General features: G+C 40.9%; 1 protein-coding gene across 1 annotated transcript; it reads right to left on the reverse strand.

The window, feature by feature from the left end:
• Positions 1–1,620: 1,620 nt before the first annotated feature.
• mier3b (mesoderm induction early response 1, family member 3 b) lies at positions 1,621–14,582 on the reverse strand. The gene is made up of 14 exons (XM_052068461.1): positions 14,080–14,582; positions 13,261–13,285; positions 11,587–11,732; positions 11,115–11,237; positions 10,916–11,039; positions 10,084–10,157; positions 9,914–9,986; positions 9,689–9,831; positions 8,483–8,564; positions 7,811–7,905; positions 7,605–7,732; positions 7,358–7,512; positions 4,391–6,371; positions 1,621–4,358 (listed from the first exon to the last, which is right to left on the reverse strand). Exons 1-13 carry the CDS (start codon positions 14,185–14,187, stop codon positions 5,911–5,913), a joined length of 1,737 nt encoding a protein of 578 aa, XP_051924421.1. The 5' UTR covers positions 14,188–14,582; the 3' UTR covers positions 1,621–4,358; positions 4,391–5,910.
• Between the last annotated feature and the right edge of the window lie 689 nt (positions 14,583–15,271).

Genomic DNA, 15,271 nt, shown 5'->3' on the forward strand with positions numbered 1-15,271 from the left:
CCTTACTATCCATGGTCGTTTTTTCGGCTAAAAATGTCATCCAAAAACGCCTTACTATACATGGTTGGGTTTTTTTCGGCTATAAACGCCTTACTATACATTGTCATTTTTTTCATCCAAAAAGCCCTTACTATACATGGTCGTTTTTTTAGACTAAAAATTTCGTACAAAAACGCCTTACTATACATGGTGTTTTTTTTCAATTAAAAACGCCTTACTATACATGGGCGTTTTTTTCGTCCAAAAAGGCCTTACTATAAATGGTCGTTTTTTCGTCTAAAAACGCCTTTATATACGTGGTTGTTTTTTTCGGCTAAAAACGCCTTACTCTACATGGTCGGGGGGGGGGGGGCGGGGGGGGTTCGGCTAAAAACTTCTTACATATACATGGTCTTTTTTTGGTTGAAAAACGCCCTAGTATACATGGTCGTTTTTTTTGGTCTAAAAACGGCTTACTATATGTGGTCGTTTTTTTTTCCGTCTAAAAACGCCTTACTGTACAAGGTAGTTTTTTTTTCAGCTCAAAACACCTTGCTATACATGGTCGTTTTTTTCGTCGAAAAACGTCTTACTTATACATGGTCTTTTTTTGGTTGAAAAACACCCTACTATACATGGTCGTTTTTTTCGTCTAAAAACGCCTTACTTTACGTGGTCGTTTTTTTGTTTCGGCTAAAAACACCTTATTGTAGATGGTCAGGCTTTTTTCGGCTAAAAACGCCTTACTACACATGGTCTTTTTTTTCGGCTAAAAACGCCTTCTTTTACATGGTCGTTTTTTTCGTCGAAAAACGTCTTACTTATACATGGTCTTTTTTTGGTCGAAAAACACCTTACTGTACATGGTCAGGCTTTTTTCGGCTAAACACGCCTTACTACACATGGTCTTTTTTTTCGGCTAAAAACGCCTTACTATATATACATCACTGGTGTCAAACTCATTTCACATGGTGAGCCACATACGGGCTCGGTAGATGTCAAGTGGGCCGGACCATTAAAATGATACCATACTTTGCATTTCATGAAGCACCTTACATTTCCTTCAACAAATGTGCAATTTACTATTATCAATCACATATATGCATCGCAGCTGATCCCTGCTTCATGCCGAATCTGGGCCAGATGCCTTTGCTGACTGGCAGTCAACATAGAAATATTATAAAAACATCTTACATTTTAAATCGTTTTGCATCATTATCAACAGCAACGCCAGATTGTTTTATTAATGTCATTATTATGGGGTTGATGCACCATGTTTGAATAAAAAATGTGATTTGTAAATCATTCTGTTTCAACAAAAAAAACTTTTAAAAGTTAGTGTTTTGAATCAAGGGAAAAATATATTTCTGTGAAAATAATTTATTAATCAAAACACGATTTCTTTTTAGGTCACCACTGAAAATGAGGAATTAAAAGGCTTATGATTCTAACAACATTCTCAGTTTTGTATAGGCGTCCGTAATTTTAACCCGCCCCCCCTCCAAGAACAAAAAAAAAAGAATTGATCAAATGACGCAGTTGTTTTTTAATGATTCAATTTTCTGGATATATAACATCCAACAAAAACAGTATATAAACACCAGTATGTAGCAGGCAAACGCTTGTTTTTTTCGGGGGGGCGGGGGGGGGGGTCGGAGTTGTCACTTTTTCTCTTTTGGGGTTTGCTCCAAAATGTGTGCTTCTCGGTTGGATGTTGTGATTGTTTCATTATGTAAGTGCTAATTCAAAAAGTGTACAGGGTGCATTTAAAATGCAAACTGGAACCCAAAGGCGACGGCGATGACATCGACTTTTTTTTCCCCTTAATTTTCAAAAATTTGCTTGTCGACATTTTAGCCACTGGACTCTTCACGTGGACTCGACATACAAATCCAGTGTTGTTATTGTATGGAAATGAAAGGGGAAAAAAGTGTTTTCTATTTGACTATAGTGTGTACACTTGTGTACTGTCACTTTAAGAGTTAGAAAAAAAAGTTAGGAAGTAGTTAGTATGTTTACTTTGTTGTTGTTGTTTTTTTTTGTTTAGTTTTTTTTTTTGTCGACTATGCAAACTGCCATTGGTTGTCATGATGGACGTCTTGGCTGTGCTTGTACCGTTTTGCTATGGGCAGTGATTTGGACTTGACACGTTGAGCCCTGGTGGTGACTGTTTTGGTTGCATCAGGCACGCTTGTCATGACATCTTTTTGTGCTCTCCTTGTTTTCTGTACAAAGTGTAAGAAAGAATTTTTAAAATGATTAATAAATTATATTTATAAGCAATGCTCAACACGACTTCCTTTGCTTGCTGTTAGTTTTTTTAAAACACTCAATACTTTTCACCCCACTTCTGAGACATTTTTTCACCTCGACTTGAATCTTGGGTTTGAAAGTCATTTGAAACACTCACGAGAGTTTATTAATCATTTAAACCCTAAATTGAAAACAATCTTAATTTGAAACCCTACATTGAAACATTGACCCTAGTTTAGAGCACTACTGTTAAATCCAAAGCCTAGTTTAAAACCTTACTTCAAAACCCGAACCGGCCCCAAGCTCTAGTTTAAAACCCTTCTCTGAAATCCCAATTTATAAGTACGCTTTAAGAACTGCAGTTGAAACAAAGTGTGTGTGATACAGATCCAAAAAATGCATCAACTTTGTTTTTATATTCAAATTAAGGAGTAACACCCTTTTAAATAAAAAAATGTACGCATATTAATTTTTCCAGAGCTTTTATTTCTGGATCTGTACACAAGGTATTAAAGTACAACAGAAAATACAAAAAATGTTTAACAAAATGAGTGAGAAGAGAGCAAACAAACAACACAAAGAAAAAAAAACTGAATGTCTATGTACAATTCTTATAAACAATAAAGATAACTTCTGTAACATTTCTCATAACGATGCCTTTTTGATTGTCTAGAATCCTGGATAGATTTTTTTCTGCAGGGGTTTTATTCACAAAAGGTATTTTGGGTTGTTTTTCCATTTTTTTTCTGTAAAATGACTTAACAAAAATAAAAATATAAAATTAAATTTGCTTCGTGCCGGCTTGCACATGCACACACACAAACACGCTCGCACACCAATAAAATATCACATTTTTCCAGAGTTCACAGGATGGTGGGAAAAAAAAAAAATTCAAAAACCTACCACTTTTAAAATGGCCTTTTACATTCTGACAAGTGTTTGTACAAACCACAGAGTGAAATAATAAATAGCACAGCTACCCACCACCTACTGCATTTTTTTAAACAAACAAAACAAAAAAACAACACGAAACAAAAATACAAAATGTCATCTCCCAAAGACCAGCAGCCATGCCATCGAGACAAATACAGGAAGATCAAGTTGGGTTTTTTTCCCCTCTCTTTTACGTTTATGCTAACAAACTGAGTGATGGACGAGGTATTTTACAGTCTGGGGGAACGGGGGGAACGGGGGGGGGGGGCTTGCAAGAGCATCTTTGCTTTACATTTGGGGGCAAAGGGAAAGAAACATAATACAGTGGAATCAATGAAGGTCAACGCCCTAAAAGCAACTTTTGAAGGCCAACATTTTGCGAGTAAAAAGAAAACGATAGCTCAGCTCAGTGAGACGTCATCTTCGTGCGTATGTCGTCTTCTTTGCTTTTTCTTGTGATGCCACATTTCTAAGAATAGCCAAACGGGGATGGAGGGGGCAAAAAAGTTGCTTGTTTTTCAGAATGCCAACATTTGACGTGATTTTGAAATTTTCAGGAAGTGCGTCCCACATCGGAAGTTCCATTGTACAGAAAGAGAAAATGAAAAAGCTAAACAATCCCAAGTCAATCAGTATAATGAGAAAAAAAAAGGCTCAAAATTCTGTACATATCTACAATGGATGGCCATTTAGAAAACAAACAATAATAATAATAATAATAAGCTTTGTATGAACACATATTGACAATTAGAGGTCAGGTCATTAGACTTTTTAAAGGCTACTTGCTAATTCTTATTTACATCAAAGATGCCATGGAAAGCATGAATGAGTTGCCCCCAAGTGCTCGTGCGTGTGTAACTGCAAACCCACGCGCGCACAGAGTGTCATGTCCAGCCCCTGAAATGAACCATTCACGTGGCACAATGCATAGATACGTGAAGACCCCCCCCCCCCCCCCCCCAAAAACCATGGTATGCTCCCAAAACCACTTTCTGCTACACGGCCAACATTCAATACACACACACACACACACACACTGCAGTGCGGGCAACAAAGCTAATACTGAAAGTTTGACATATGTGACATAAAACACAAAATTAAGTAAAAGTGTCAGCGCAATAATTGTTCCAAGTGTAAAAGGAGCAACGATGACCAATTATGTCGTTTTCAACGGGATGGACAGTCGTTTCTGGCTTTGCGCCAACATTGCAATTCATACAAAAACACTTAGACACCCCTTAAAAAAATAAAATAAGATAAAAACACATTACCTATGACATGCTGTTCAAACAACTTTTTTTTTTATGCCAACATTTCTAAAACACAAGCAAGGGCTGTTTGGGTGAACAAAAATGGCGGGAGATTGTGTTCTGGGCAAAATTGAACAAATTGAAGTGTTAAAAATTGTGAACGCGTGGTGGTTAAAATAGTTTTAGTTCATTGTTGTTGTCCACGGGTGGGGGGTTAAAAAGTTTAAGAGATTGCTAAACAGCAGGGTTATTGTCCAACTCAAACTATGAGCAAGGTAGAATTGAGTTTTAGTCCACGAGAATTGTTGGGAATATTTTTTTCGAACCATGAAGAGTGATCCAATACCAATCGCGCCATTCAAATGGCACGCGCCGTTTATGCTAACCCTGTGATGCAACCAAAGTTACCGAGTGAGAAAGGACGAGAAATCGTGGCCAAAATGAAGAAAAATGGACAAAAACAGTGAACGACAACCGGATTTCAAGCACTGCAAGTGCAGCAGTTAAACCTTTGCTAACGTGTCTATACCGTGTGATGATCACATTTACACGGACGAAAACAAAGAACAGCAACTGGGTTTTAACAAGTGCTCCATTTCGCCAATTAAAACGTTCAAATGACAAACGGGAGTCAAAATAATTGCCGACTGTTGGATATTAACAAGGCTCACACATTGCATGGTGACAAAAGTTCAATTTCTGCCGTCAGCCTCAAGGGAGTTAAGCATGCTGACATTTTTTTTTTTTAGTATCATTCGCAGATCATAGTGCACAGGCCGTCATGTTTCTTGCCAAATGGATTTGTTCCATTCATTTATGGCAGTAAATCCCTCCGAAATTTGCAAATTGCCTTCACTTCAAAAGACATTATGGGAATTTCTTTTTTTTTTTTTTTGGCCCCACTGAAATCTATTCTTAAACACTTGGCTGTCACTATTTCCCAGGACATCTTATTTCAATTTCATTGTTGAAAAGTATAAAATAAAATGCAAAGCCGATTGCTAGTCGTAACAGGCACACGCAAATAAGAACAAACTGAAAAGCGAGCAACATGCCGACTGCTACGTACCTGTAAACCAAACACTGATTTGAAAAAAAGTACCACTTTTAAATAAGCACCTTCTAAATAAGATGATTTTGGCAGCGGAAAGGAAGAATGGCAGGGCACTGTTGACCACACTCTACATGGACGTAACCGTGGTGACAAACAAAACAAAAAAATGGCTATTATAAATTCTTGAGAAATCAAGATTTTAGTTCTATATGAGAGACATCACTGATGTCATAGTACACAAAAAATGAAAAAAGTATAGTTCTGTACACACACACACAAACATATGTACATATGCATACACACAGATGTGAGTGTGTGTGTGTGTAGACACACACACACCCACACACATATATATATATTTACCATGATATATATAACATGAGGTCAGTCTTATGTACACGCCCAAAAAAAGGGAAGAAGGAAGGAAGAGGATGAGGAAGATCAGTCGGACTGAAGTGCTGTGGCGTGCTGCGCGTGGTGGCGCGCGTGCCCGCTCAAAAAGCCGTTGGGCTCGCCGAAGTCCGTGACCGACACGGCCATTTTGGCGCCGGTTATCCGGTGGTGGTGCGGCGCGGTCCGTCGCGCTTCGAAGTCCACGGCCAGGTTGCCCACCGACACGTCGCCTATGAACGAGTCCGGCTGCAGCGCCAGCTTGAGTCTCTTGGAGGGCCGCTCGCAGTCCTTGGCCACGCACACGCCGCTCAGCTGGCCCAGCTCCGAGTGGTAGAAGCCGGCGTCCAGCATGTTGAGACAGTCGGCGTCGGCGCCGCCCGACGGGAAGCCCAGCGACTCGTCGTGGTTGAGGGAGGTGCGGTGGAGGCTCTCCAGTGGGGGGAAGCTGTAGGAGTCTAAGCACGTCACCTCGGCCGGGCTGCACACCGTCGCCACGCTGTTGCTCAGAGCTGCGGCGAAAACAAACAGCTGATTTTCATTCAAAGATTATTGCTCAAAAATATATCCATCCATCCATTTTCCGATCCAATTATTCTCACTCAGCGTCGCGGGGGTGCTGGAGCCCATCCCAGCTGTCTTCGGGCAGTAGGCGGGAGACACCTTCAACCGGTTGCCAGCCAATGGCAGGACACACACAGACGAACAACCATCCACACTCACACATAAGGACAATTTAGAGTGTTCAATGAGCCTGCCATGCTTGCTTTTGGAATGTGGGAGGAAACCGGAGCACCCAGAGAAAACCCACGCACACCCAGGGAGAACATGCAAATTCCACACAGAGAGGCCGGAGCTGGAATTGAAGCCGGTACCTCTGCATTGTGGTCAGGTCAATGCACTAACCATTGGACCACCGGGCTGCCCTCAGAAATATATACATCAGTGGTTCTTAACCCGGGTTCGATCAAACCCCTAGGGTTCGATGAATCGGTCTCAGGGGTTCAACAGAGCCTCTGCCATGGTGGTTAAGACAAATCAGACTCAAAATGTCAAGTAGTTACGACTCGCCTGCTTGGTTAATATTGTGCACAATTAAAAAATGTATATTTTATAATTACACGAATTGTGTTTATTTTTTCTGTTTTTAATAAATGCGTTTGTTATGTCTTGAATTTGTAAAAAATAAAATGAACAAAAATTTTTATTTTTCACTAATGAAGGGTTCGGTGATTGTGCATATGAAATGGTTGGGTTCGGTGCTTCGAACAAGGGTAAGAACCACACAGAGAGAGAGCGAGAGAAAGAGAGAGACACTTGCCAAAGCAACAACAAACAAATAATCAACGACCGTCGAGACTATCGTTGCTTGTTGGGCCGGATAAAAGCCATCTATAAATGTGAGCTGACCTCAAATGCCGTTAGCTTTCCATTATTTCCTACATTCATGTTGTGTCATTGAGTACCCATATGGGTGCGGTGTGTATGGAGGACCGACCTGTGAGGTCACTGGCAGTGATGGAGTTGAGCAGGCTGAGCTGTTGATCCGTCGCGCTTTCCACCCTTCCGCTCCCGCCACCTCCCGAGCACACAGACGACGAACTGTCCACGGCCAAACCCTCCGCTTCGTCAACGAGCCGGTCCATGAGGTCTCTGGGCACCAAACGCAAGGTTTTTCATTTCATTTGAGCATTGATCTTTTTTGGAATGGAGCACAAAAACTGCGGTGTGGATGTCGAACTCACGTGACACCGGGATAGCTGCTGTATTTTTTCTTCCCGAAGCGATTCTGCTGCACAAAGAAGTCAAAGCGCTCCGACTTCTTCCACATGTAGTAAAACGCGACGCATTCCGCTACCGTTCGTGTTGTCACCTGGTGTGGAAAGAAAGCCGTTCAACAACTGGCCATGCGCCCAATCTTTTTTCTGCGCGTCGCCGGAGCAAAACTCACTTTGTGTTTCTGAATGAGGTGAAAGTTCTTGTCATACATCTGCAGAGCATGTTCAAAGTTCTTGCACTCCTCCTCAGACCACGGGGGAGATTTTTCTGGAAGCAACAATTTCAAAACATCTTCATATCAATAAAAAGAAAACACCACCTTTTTCGGGCTAAGTTGACCCAAGTCCAAGTCACTTGATTTTGGGTATCGGAAAATACTGAAGAATGAATTCTGCTACGCAAACCGATCTGATTTGCCAGAAGAAATTTGACATTACTGGAGTTCAAGATTTATTGAAGGAACACATTCTCTGTTTGGCAATATAAATGGATTGCCAAATTAGCCACAATTAAGAGTCCAAAAAATCCAAACGTTTTCTTTGGCAATGAGTGTGAATAAACCAAGATCACTCCCAAAGACGTTTTTACATGTCTTTTCAGACTTGGTCCAGAATTGGCTGCCGGTGAAAATATATCTGCCGAAAAGTCCTGCTTGTTAATTTATGTCGCATGGACATCTTCTGACAAAGGGTTGACATTTATGCTTTGATATGATACCTCAGCTGGAAACGTGAGAGGCATTTTTCACCGCTTTGCACCGGTGATCACAATCACCACTTCATGTGTTGCCATTCAAGTTTTTTGTTGTTGTTGTTGTGATGCACGTCCTGTTGACTTGGCTTACCTTTCGAGGATTTTAGGTGGCTACAGTATTGCTCAAGCGCCTCATGGGTGTTGTAGTTACACTTGACGAGCTCAAACAAAGCCTGTGTGATGAGAGTGAAGAGGATGTGGAGACAAGGCCTCTGTAAGCATTTAGACTAGAGTTGTGCACACATGCATAACAATTGTAAAATGGGTACACGGTAGAGTGGTAAAATCGACGTCAAAAGCCATAATTCCCTCAAATACTGGCCCCGAACTCTAGAACGTGATGGACACAATCCGTTTATGAAAAATAGATGCCAGCCTTTTTTGCATGCAGAAGTAAATGGTTCGCAAGCTGTACCGTCGTGCATATTCCATTGCCCTTTTTTCTTACATCTTGAAAAGTTATCATCTGAAGTCAATTGGTTAACATCAGAGACACGTAAATCCAAGTCAACTTTTTTCTTACATCTCTCTCCTACGAGGAAAATAAATAATTGAAATAACACATAATACATACATCCGAAAGTCTTCAGACATGCAAAACGGCAGCCAAAACAGGACAAAATACTCGGTGAAGGCTCCTCCACATTTTTTTTTAACTTGCGAAGCGAAAAAGACCAAGCATTTTTATAGAGCCTCACCTCAATGTCTCGTGAAGCGGAAACTTACTGAAATCGAGTGCCTCAGCCCCGCCTGCTCCGAAAGGCCTCCGTGCCCCCTTCTACCCCCTCCGCTTCTCAATACAGTAATGACCCATCAAATCGCAGTCTATGCGGTAACTAAATCACCTTTTGTCAAATCACGATGACATTGCAAATGTAATTAATCGTTCGGCCCTACTTTTGACAATGTCGGATGAGAGTTGACGTTCCAATCAACTCCAGATGCACTATGTTGTGTGCGTCCATGCTGACACACTGTTCCGTCTTGTCTTGCAATTCCGCCATACTTTTTGTTCGAAATGACAAATCTAATGTTTTTGTAACATTGTGTACACAAAGGTTGCAATGCCTCCCCTGCCTGCCTGCGGTGGAGCAAATAAACACACCCTGCCACCGTTTGCGAAGCGAGAGCATTTAATTATTAAATGAAGCTGTTATTGTAACAAATGAGGTGCAGACATTTGTGGGAGATAAAACGGATACTGTGTTTTTCCAAGAACCAAATAGATATTTTCTTTCCGTCAAAATTAACTGCCACTCCGTCGAACTTATCCCAAAGATATGACGAGTGAACTGACTTGTTCATTGTCTCGAACATGTGGTTTGTCGTGCGTCGTCTTCTCGTCCGTTGTCCGTGACAGGACGTCGGTCAGGAAGCTCCTGACCTTGCTCTCTGGCAGCGTGCCCGGACGCCACATGAGCTCATCTTCATCTTCATACACTGCAAAACAAAAGCGGAGGTAGCATGAGGTCAACGGTAATGTTGCAAAGCAGAGTTCGTTCGCCGAGAACAAGTAGCTAACCTTTCTCATCTTCCGTGTAGTGGCAGATGGTGAAAGGAACTTCCGCTTGGTACTCAGCGCCCACCATTATTTCCTTTTTATAAATTCAAAAAAAACAACACATTGACAATTCAATTCATGAAGATGCTACAAGTGCCTCCTTTTGTTTCAATATGTCATATATGATGTACCTTTCTGGAGTCTTCTGGACTTGGACCATCATCTTCACACTCTGAATCTTTATCCCCATCAGAGACAGCGTTGGCTGAAGGGACAAATACAATTTATACCACTACTGCATTTTCAAGAGCTCATTAAAATTTCCAGTGAAAGGCATGCTTGTCCAAAACGGAAACACATATAACATACTGTATATATCTGCATTTCACTGGATAGCTGCATTGTATAGAGCGCAACTTCTAAAGTTGGATATACAAATATATATAAAGCCTATATATACCGTCCTCGATCAAAGAATTTGCTTTCACAGCTCGACTTTTCAAGTTAGCGAGAATTAATGGCGCTAGAGGTTGAAAGAAAGAACGTTAATATAGGCAAAATCAATCACAAATTATTTCCCCCCCCCCCCCCAAGACCTGGATCTGCACTGTTAAGGATGGAGCTTATCGATACAGCATTTTTTTTTAATTCAGCCACAGGGCCAGTTTGTTCTCGGGTCTCGGTGCCCATCCATAAGAAATCCTGTCTAATTGATCTATGATGCAAGCGCAGATTTACAGGTTTTTTTTAAAGAATGATCTTTTTTCACAAATGAAAAATGCAGCTTTTTTTTACACTTTTGTGTGTGTGTGGGGGGGGGGGTAATTATAATGTCTGGTTCACAGTTCTGAGGTTTGGGGTTAAAATCTCCGCTCTGTGATCACTGTATGGAATTTGCTAGTTCTTCCATTAAAGAAAACAAAAAACTAGATTTTTTTCAATGTATCAATGAAACTTGAAATAAATATAACTACCATTTAAACATTAAAGATGAGGAAGTATGAATTGGTGTATGTTGCTTACATCGAAGTGTTCTGGGGAAGAAATCGGTGGCCTCGTGGGAGGTCACTGACGGGGTGAGGTCATCCGCTGACGACTGGGTCTCCTCCTCGTAGTCGCCAGACAACAAGTCTTTAGCAATTTCCTCCTAAGAAGAAATGAGTCAGGTTGACCGACAATCTTGCAAAATATCACATATTGCGGTGAGGCGAGTGAGGCTCACCTTGTCCAAAGTCATGTCGGGCAGCTCGTCTGTGAGGTCGCCAGAGGAGCTGTCTATACTGGAACCAGCTGAGGCCTCGTATCGATAAATGGCCAGCAGCTCCTCCAGAGGCATGTTACCCTCCTGGGGACGAGGATGGAGGAAACGTTTTCATCGTCTGCATGATGTACGCATTGTACAGTGGAACTGCGACACTCAAATAGTTGTTCAAAATCATTGAAAAATATCGGTTTCATTGTTGCGTTGCCATTGAGAGCTTGTGGCAAATATGCCATGTTCTGAGTGGTCCGGTTGCCCTGCTCGTAAATGCAACAATCACAATCGCACATACATGCGTGCGGGCGTGCCCTCTACCTGCATCTTTGATGTCAACCACAGTTAAACAAAACTGTTTTGGTGGTTAACATGAGTTCACTGACTAATCTGTCATCGAAACAATATGTTAGCGTACCGAACAAGGTATCTAGTTTACCTTCTCCAAATCTGCAATTTCAGAGCTGATATTGGCTCCGCCTTCTAGAGATTCCTCCTCCTCCAGGGTCCTCTCATCATCGTACTCATGAACTAGCATCTCTGCAGTCGGGTCAAAGTCATGATCTTCCGACGACAAAGAGCCAACTGTGTAGGAAAGGAAAGGACCAAAAAAAAAAAAAACTCAAAAACTATTTAAAAATTTGCTTCAATTTTACAATGATGGTGTCGTTTTAATCGCCGAGTAGTGGCAGATCTGTCTCGGCCATGCCTCGATCTGTACTTTTATTGTGTATACTACTGTGGTGATGTCATCAAGAAACTACAGATAAACTCTCATCAAATAGGAATAAGACAAATCTTTCTCTTTGTTTCAATCGAATGAAAATACACACACACACGCTACGACGTACCTCGAGGGACTGTACGCTATAACGGTAGTTCATTGTAACTATTTCCAATAAAAATGTTCACCAACTATGATATATGATACAGGATAAACATTTATCGATGGAAAAACATGAAAGTGTAATATAGTGTAAACATGACAATTACATGTACGTGTGTATCAAGAAAAAAATGATTTTATACGACATGAAATGAACAACTGTAGCGTTCCTACTTCATCTTCTAAAACATTCAGTCAGTAAATTTTACCCGCCATCGGCAACTGCCAGTGCCGCTGACAAAGCCAACTGTTGTCAATTTATATAGTATCGGCTGAGCTTCGCTTCCGTTTACAAGACATATTTTCAGACCATTTACTCAGGACAAGGCGGTGCCTCTTTGAGCTATGGCAAAAAGTATCACAATGTTCCGAGTCGATGAGTCGCGTTGCTAAGCAAAGGAGGGGACTCTTGTGCTGTACATTTTGTTCTTAAGCAAAGTTGTGGTGGCAGTTAGCTTCCCGCAGTTCGTTGTCACAAAGGCATTTTCACTATTTTGTGAGAAAAATCTGGTCGTTATCATGACGATTACATTATAAAGGTGTTTGTTGTAAGCAAAATGAATTAAGTGAAATCGGGAGTTTGCAATTTGAACGTCCTCACGGTGAAAATGTAAACGGGCTACGGTGAAACGACATTCGACTGTAATATGCAGTAATATACAGGAAATAGGTTATATTTGATCGGATGGGTGGTTTATCATTATTTTTTTTACTAACTGATCGGCCCCAAAAATCCTGATCGTCTAAAGCCTAATAAACATGCTATTGATGGTGAAAATGTCTGTTTTTTTTAATCTGGAAAAAATACTTTATGTTCATAAATTTTATGTTGTAAACATAAGACTTGTTTCGAAATTGTCTCCAAATTATTTTTTTCGTGAAAATATACGACTTTGGTAGGAAAAAAACAAATAAATGGTTTCCTCGAAAACATTAGTTTTTTTCTTTAAAACACAACCATTTTCTCTCATTTGCCAACCTCAATAACTAAGAAACGTTTCACCAAAAAAAAAAACATTCTATGTAACATTCATATATAATCTAGAAAATGTGTACATGTAATCTCATAGCTAGGGATTTTTTAATCAACAAGAAAAATATTTTTCTCTCCAAAATATGCCGCTGTTTTATTTGGACTATAATATCGTTGTGTATCAGTGTGGCTCAAAAACGCCTTCATAAGACACCGACAGCATCACTCATAAGCTTTTCGTATACGACACTTACCTGGACTTGAACTCCCAATGGAAGCCTGAGTGGTGGGGGGACAGAGAAAAATCTAAATAAGCATTGAACACAAAAAATACAAAATATTCGAAGAATGAGAACTCGAATTCTAAGGCAGGAAAACGTGGAATTAGTCTAAAAATGTGGTTCGAAACGAGCGAAGAAAATGGGCATTTACCGTTACCTGAACGACGGTAGGCGGCTACGACAGAAGCCGCATATACGACACATCGACAAATTCTGTCACATAAATCTTCAACAAATGGCAACCGCGAGACACGAGAATATTTAAACCAAATATCACGGAGAAGAAAGTGACATTTGGAAGCGACGCTACTAAGCAAGCGAGCTAACATCAGAACACCGATGGGAAACCCTCAAATGTCGATGCATGTAAACATGAACATTTCGTTTGGCGCGGTGTAACATTGGACGGCTTTTGAGTTACCGGTAACGACAACGCGGTGGCGAATAAATTACTTAAACTGTAGGTTTCTTTCATTCGCCTCCACAAAATACGCACAGAATATGCGTTCCCCCACCCAAAGCAAATGTTAAAATTTACGTATCAATTTACACCGCCGCTATACCGAAGCAGCTGAGAGCGAAGGCGCAGCGGCCTTGTAGTGCAGGATCACTTCAGACATTCGGGCACATCTCCGATTAAATAATAAACATAATTTTGGACACAACCCACGCTATACGGCCGGCAAAAAACACATTCTCTCCAATCGCTAGCAAAACATCGGGAAAACGCGACGTAAAATGATAAAAATATCGATTTAAGAGCAATCGCTTCTCCCCTGTTTTCCCTCTTACCTCCGCCATATTGGTACCTTTAGCTAATGAGCCAGTCGTAGCGTAGTACCCGGATGACGGCTCTCCGCCAATCAGAGAGCGCACCGGCCGCCTAGGTCGTGACGCCATTCACAACCATCGCAGATTAACGGGAATCCTTTGAGACGTTTTAGATGTACCGTACATGCAAATATATATTTTTAAACGAACAAACGAATCTTGTCGTAAAATACGTTTTTAATTCACACCACTGCGAAATCTCAGGTAATCGTCCGCACGACGAGACGATCTATAGTCGGGTCTGTGGAGAGGTATCAACTGGAGATGTACGTCAACCATTTGCCTTGGACGTTGCAATTATTACGAACAGTTGTCAAATACCAACACACGTCGGTTATGTTATAAGGTACAGTTTCACGAGATAATGAGACTCAGGAGAACTGACGTTTGACAACAACAGACTAATAAAGGTTTTCGTATATATGACAAGAAAATTGGTTATCGATGGCCCAGTAGAAGCTTGCAATACAGTAGTACAGTATAAATTCTGAACAAGGTCAATAGAGGGCATTCGGTCGCCACCCCAATGACGCTACACCTTGTTTGCTTTCAAACTTAGCTTGTAGTAGACGTGTGCACAATTTGAGCATGTCTTTGATCAACTGGTGAAAGGACACTTTGATCATCTCCTCTTTCATCTATAAAGGCTTCAAGCAACAAAGTGCATGCAGAAAAAATCTTAATTTAAGATTGCACGACTGTCTGTGTCTTATGTGTTGAGTTGTATTAGTGTGTCATTTTGTAACTCTCTCGCCTGTGGTTGAGAGGAAAGAAATTCCATCTGTGCTGTATGTTGCACATAGTGCACATTTGACAATAAAGTTGGCTTGAACTTGAACATCTGGTTTGGAAGTGCATGGTGCTATGTGCCCCCACAATAGCACTAATGAAAATTGTGCCCCCCCCCAGCATTTAATTGCATTTATTGCCCATCTCTGGTCTGCACACCACTTCTCAAAACGTGTGCTAAATTGTACGTGTTAGTTTATCAATACGGCAGGATAAAAAAAAAAACCCCGCCAGTTTAGCGCAATGCCAGAGCTATTTTATATTTTAAAGAATAATTGGGAATCACATTTACAACAACCACAGTTACATTTAGCAACAGGCGCATATTTTTGTATTTGGTGTAAGGATTGCTGGACATTTCATG

This window comes from Hippocampus zosterae, chromosome 6, assembly GCF_025434085.1.
Source record: "Hippocampus zosterae strain Florida chromosome 6, ASM2543408v3, whole genome shotgun sequence".
Lineage (NCBI taxonomy): Eukaryota > Metazoa > Chordata > Actinopteri > Syngnathiformes > Syngnathidae > Hippocampus > Hippocampus zosterae.

Bases quoted from the DNA above. Each gene is read 5' to 3' on its own strand.
- mier3b (XM_052068461.1), bottom strand. From the start codon at position 14,187: ATGGCGTCACGACCTAGGCGGCCGGTGCGCTCTCTGATTGGCGGAGAG. The intron at 11,733-13,260 runs GTAAGTGTCGTA...TTTCCTACACAG, and splicing joins CATTGGGAGTTCAAGTCCAG to TTGGCTCTTTGTCGTCGGAA. The intron at 8,565-9,688 runs GTCAGTTCACTC...CTCATCACACAG, and splicing joins ATGTTCGAGACAATGAACAA to GCTTTGTTTGAGCTCGTCAA.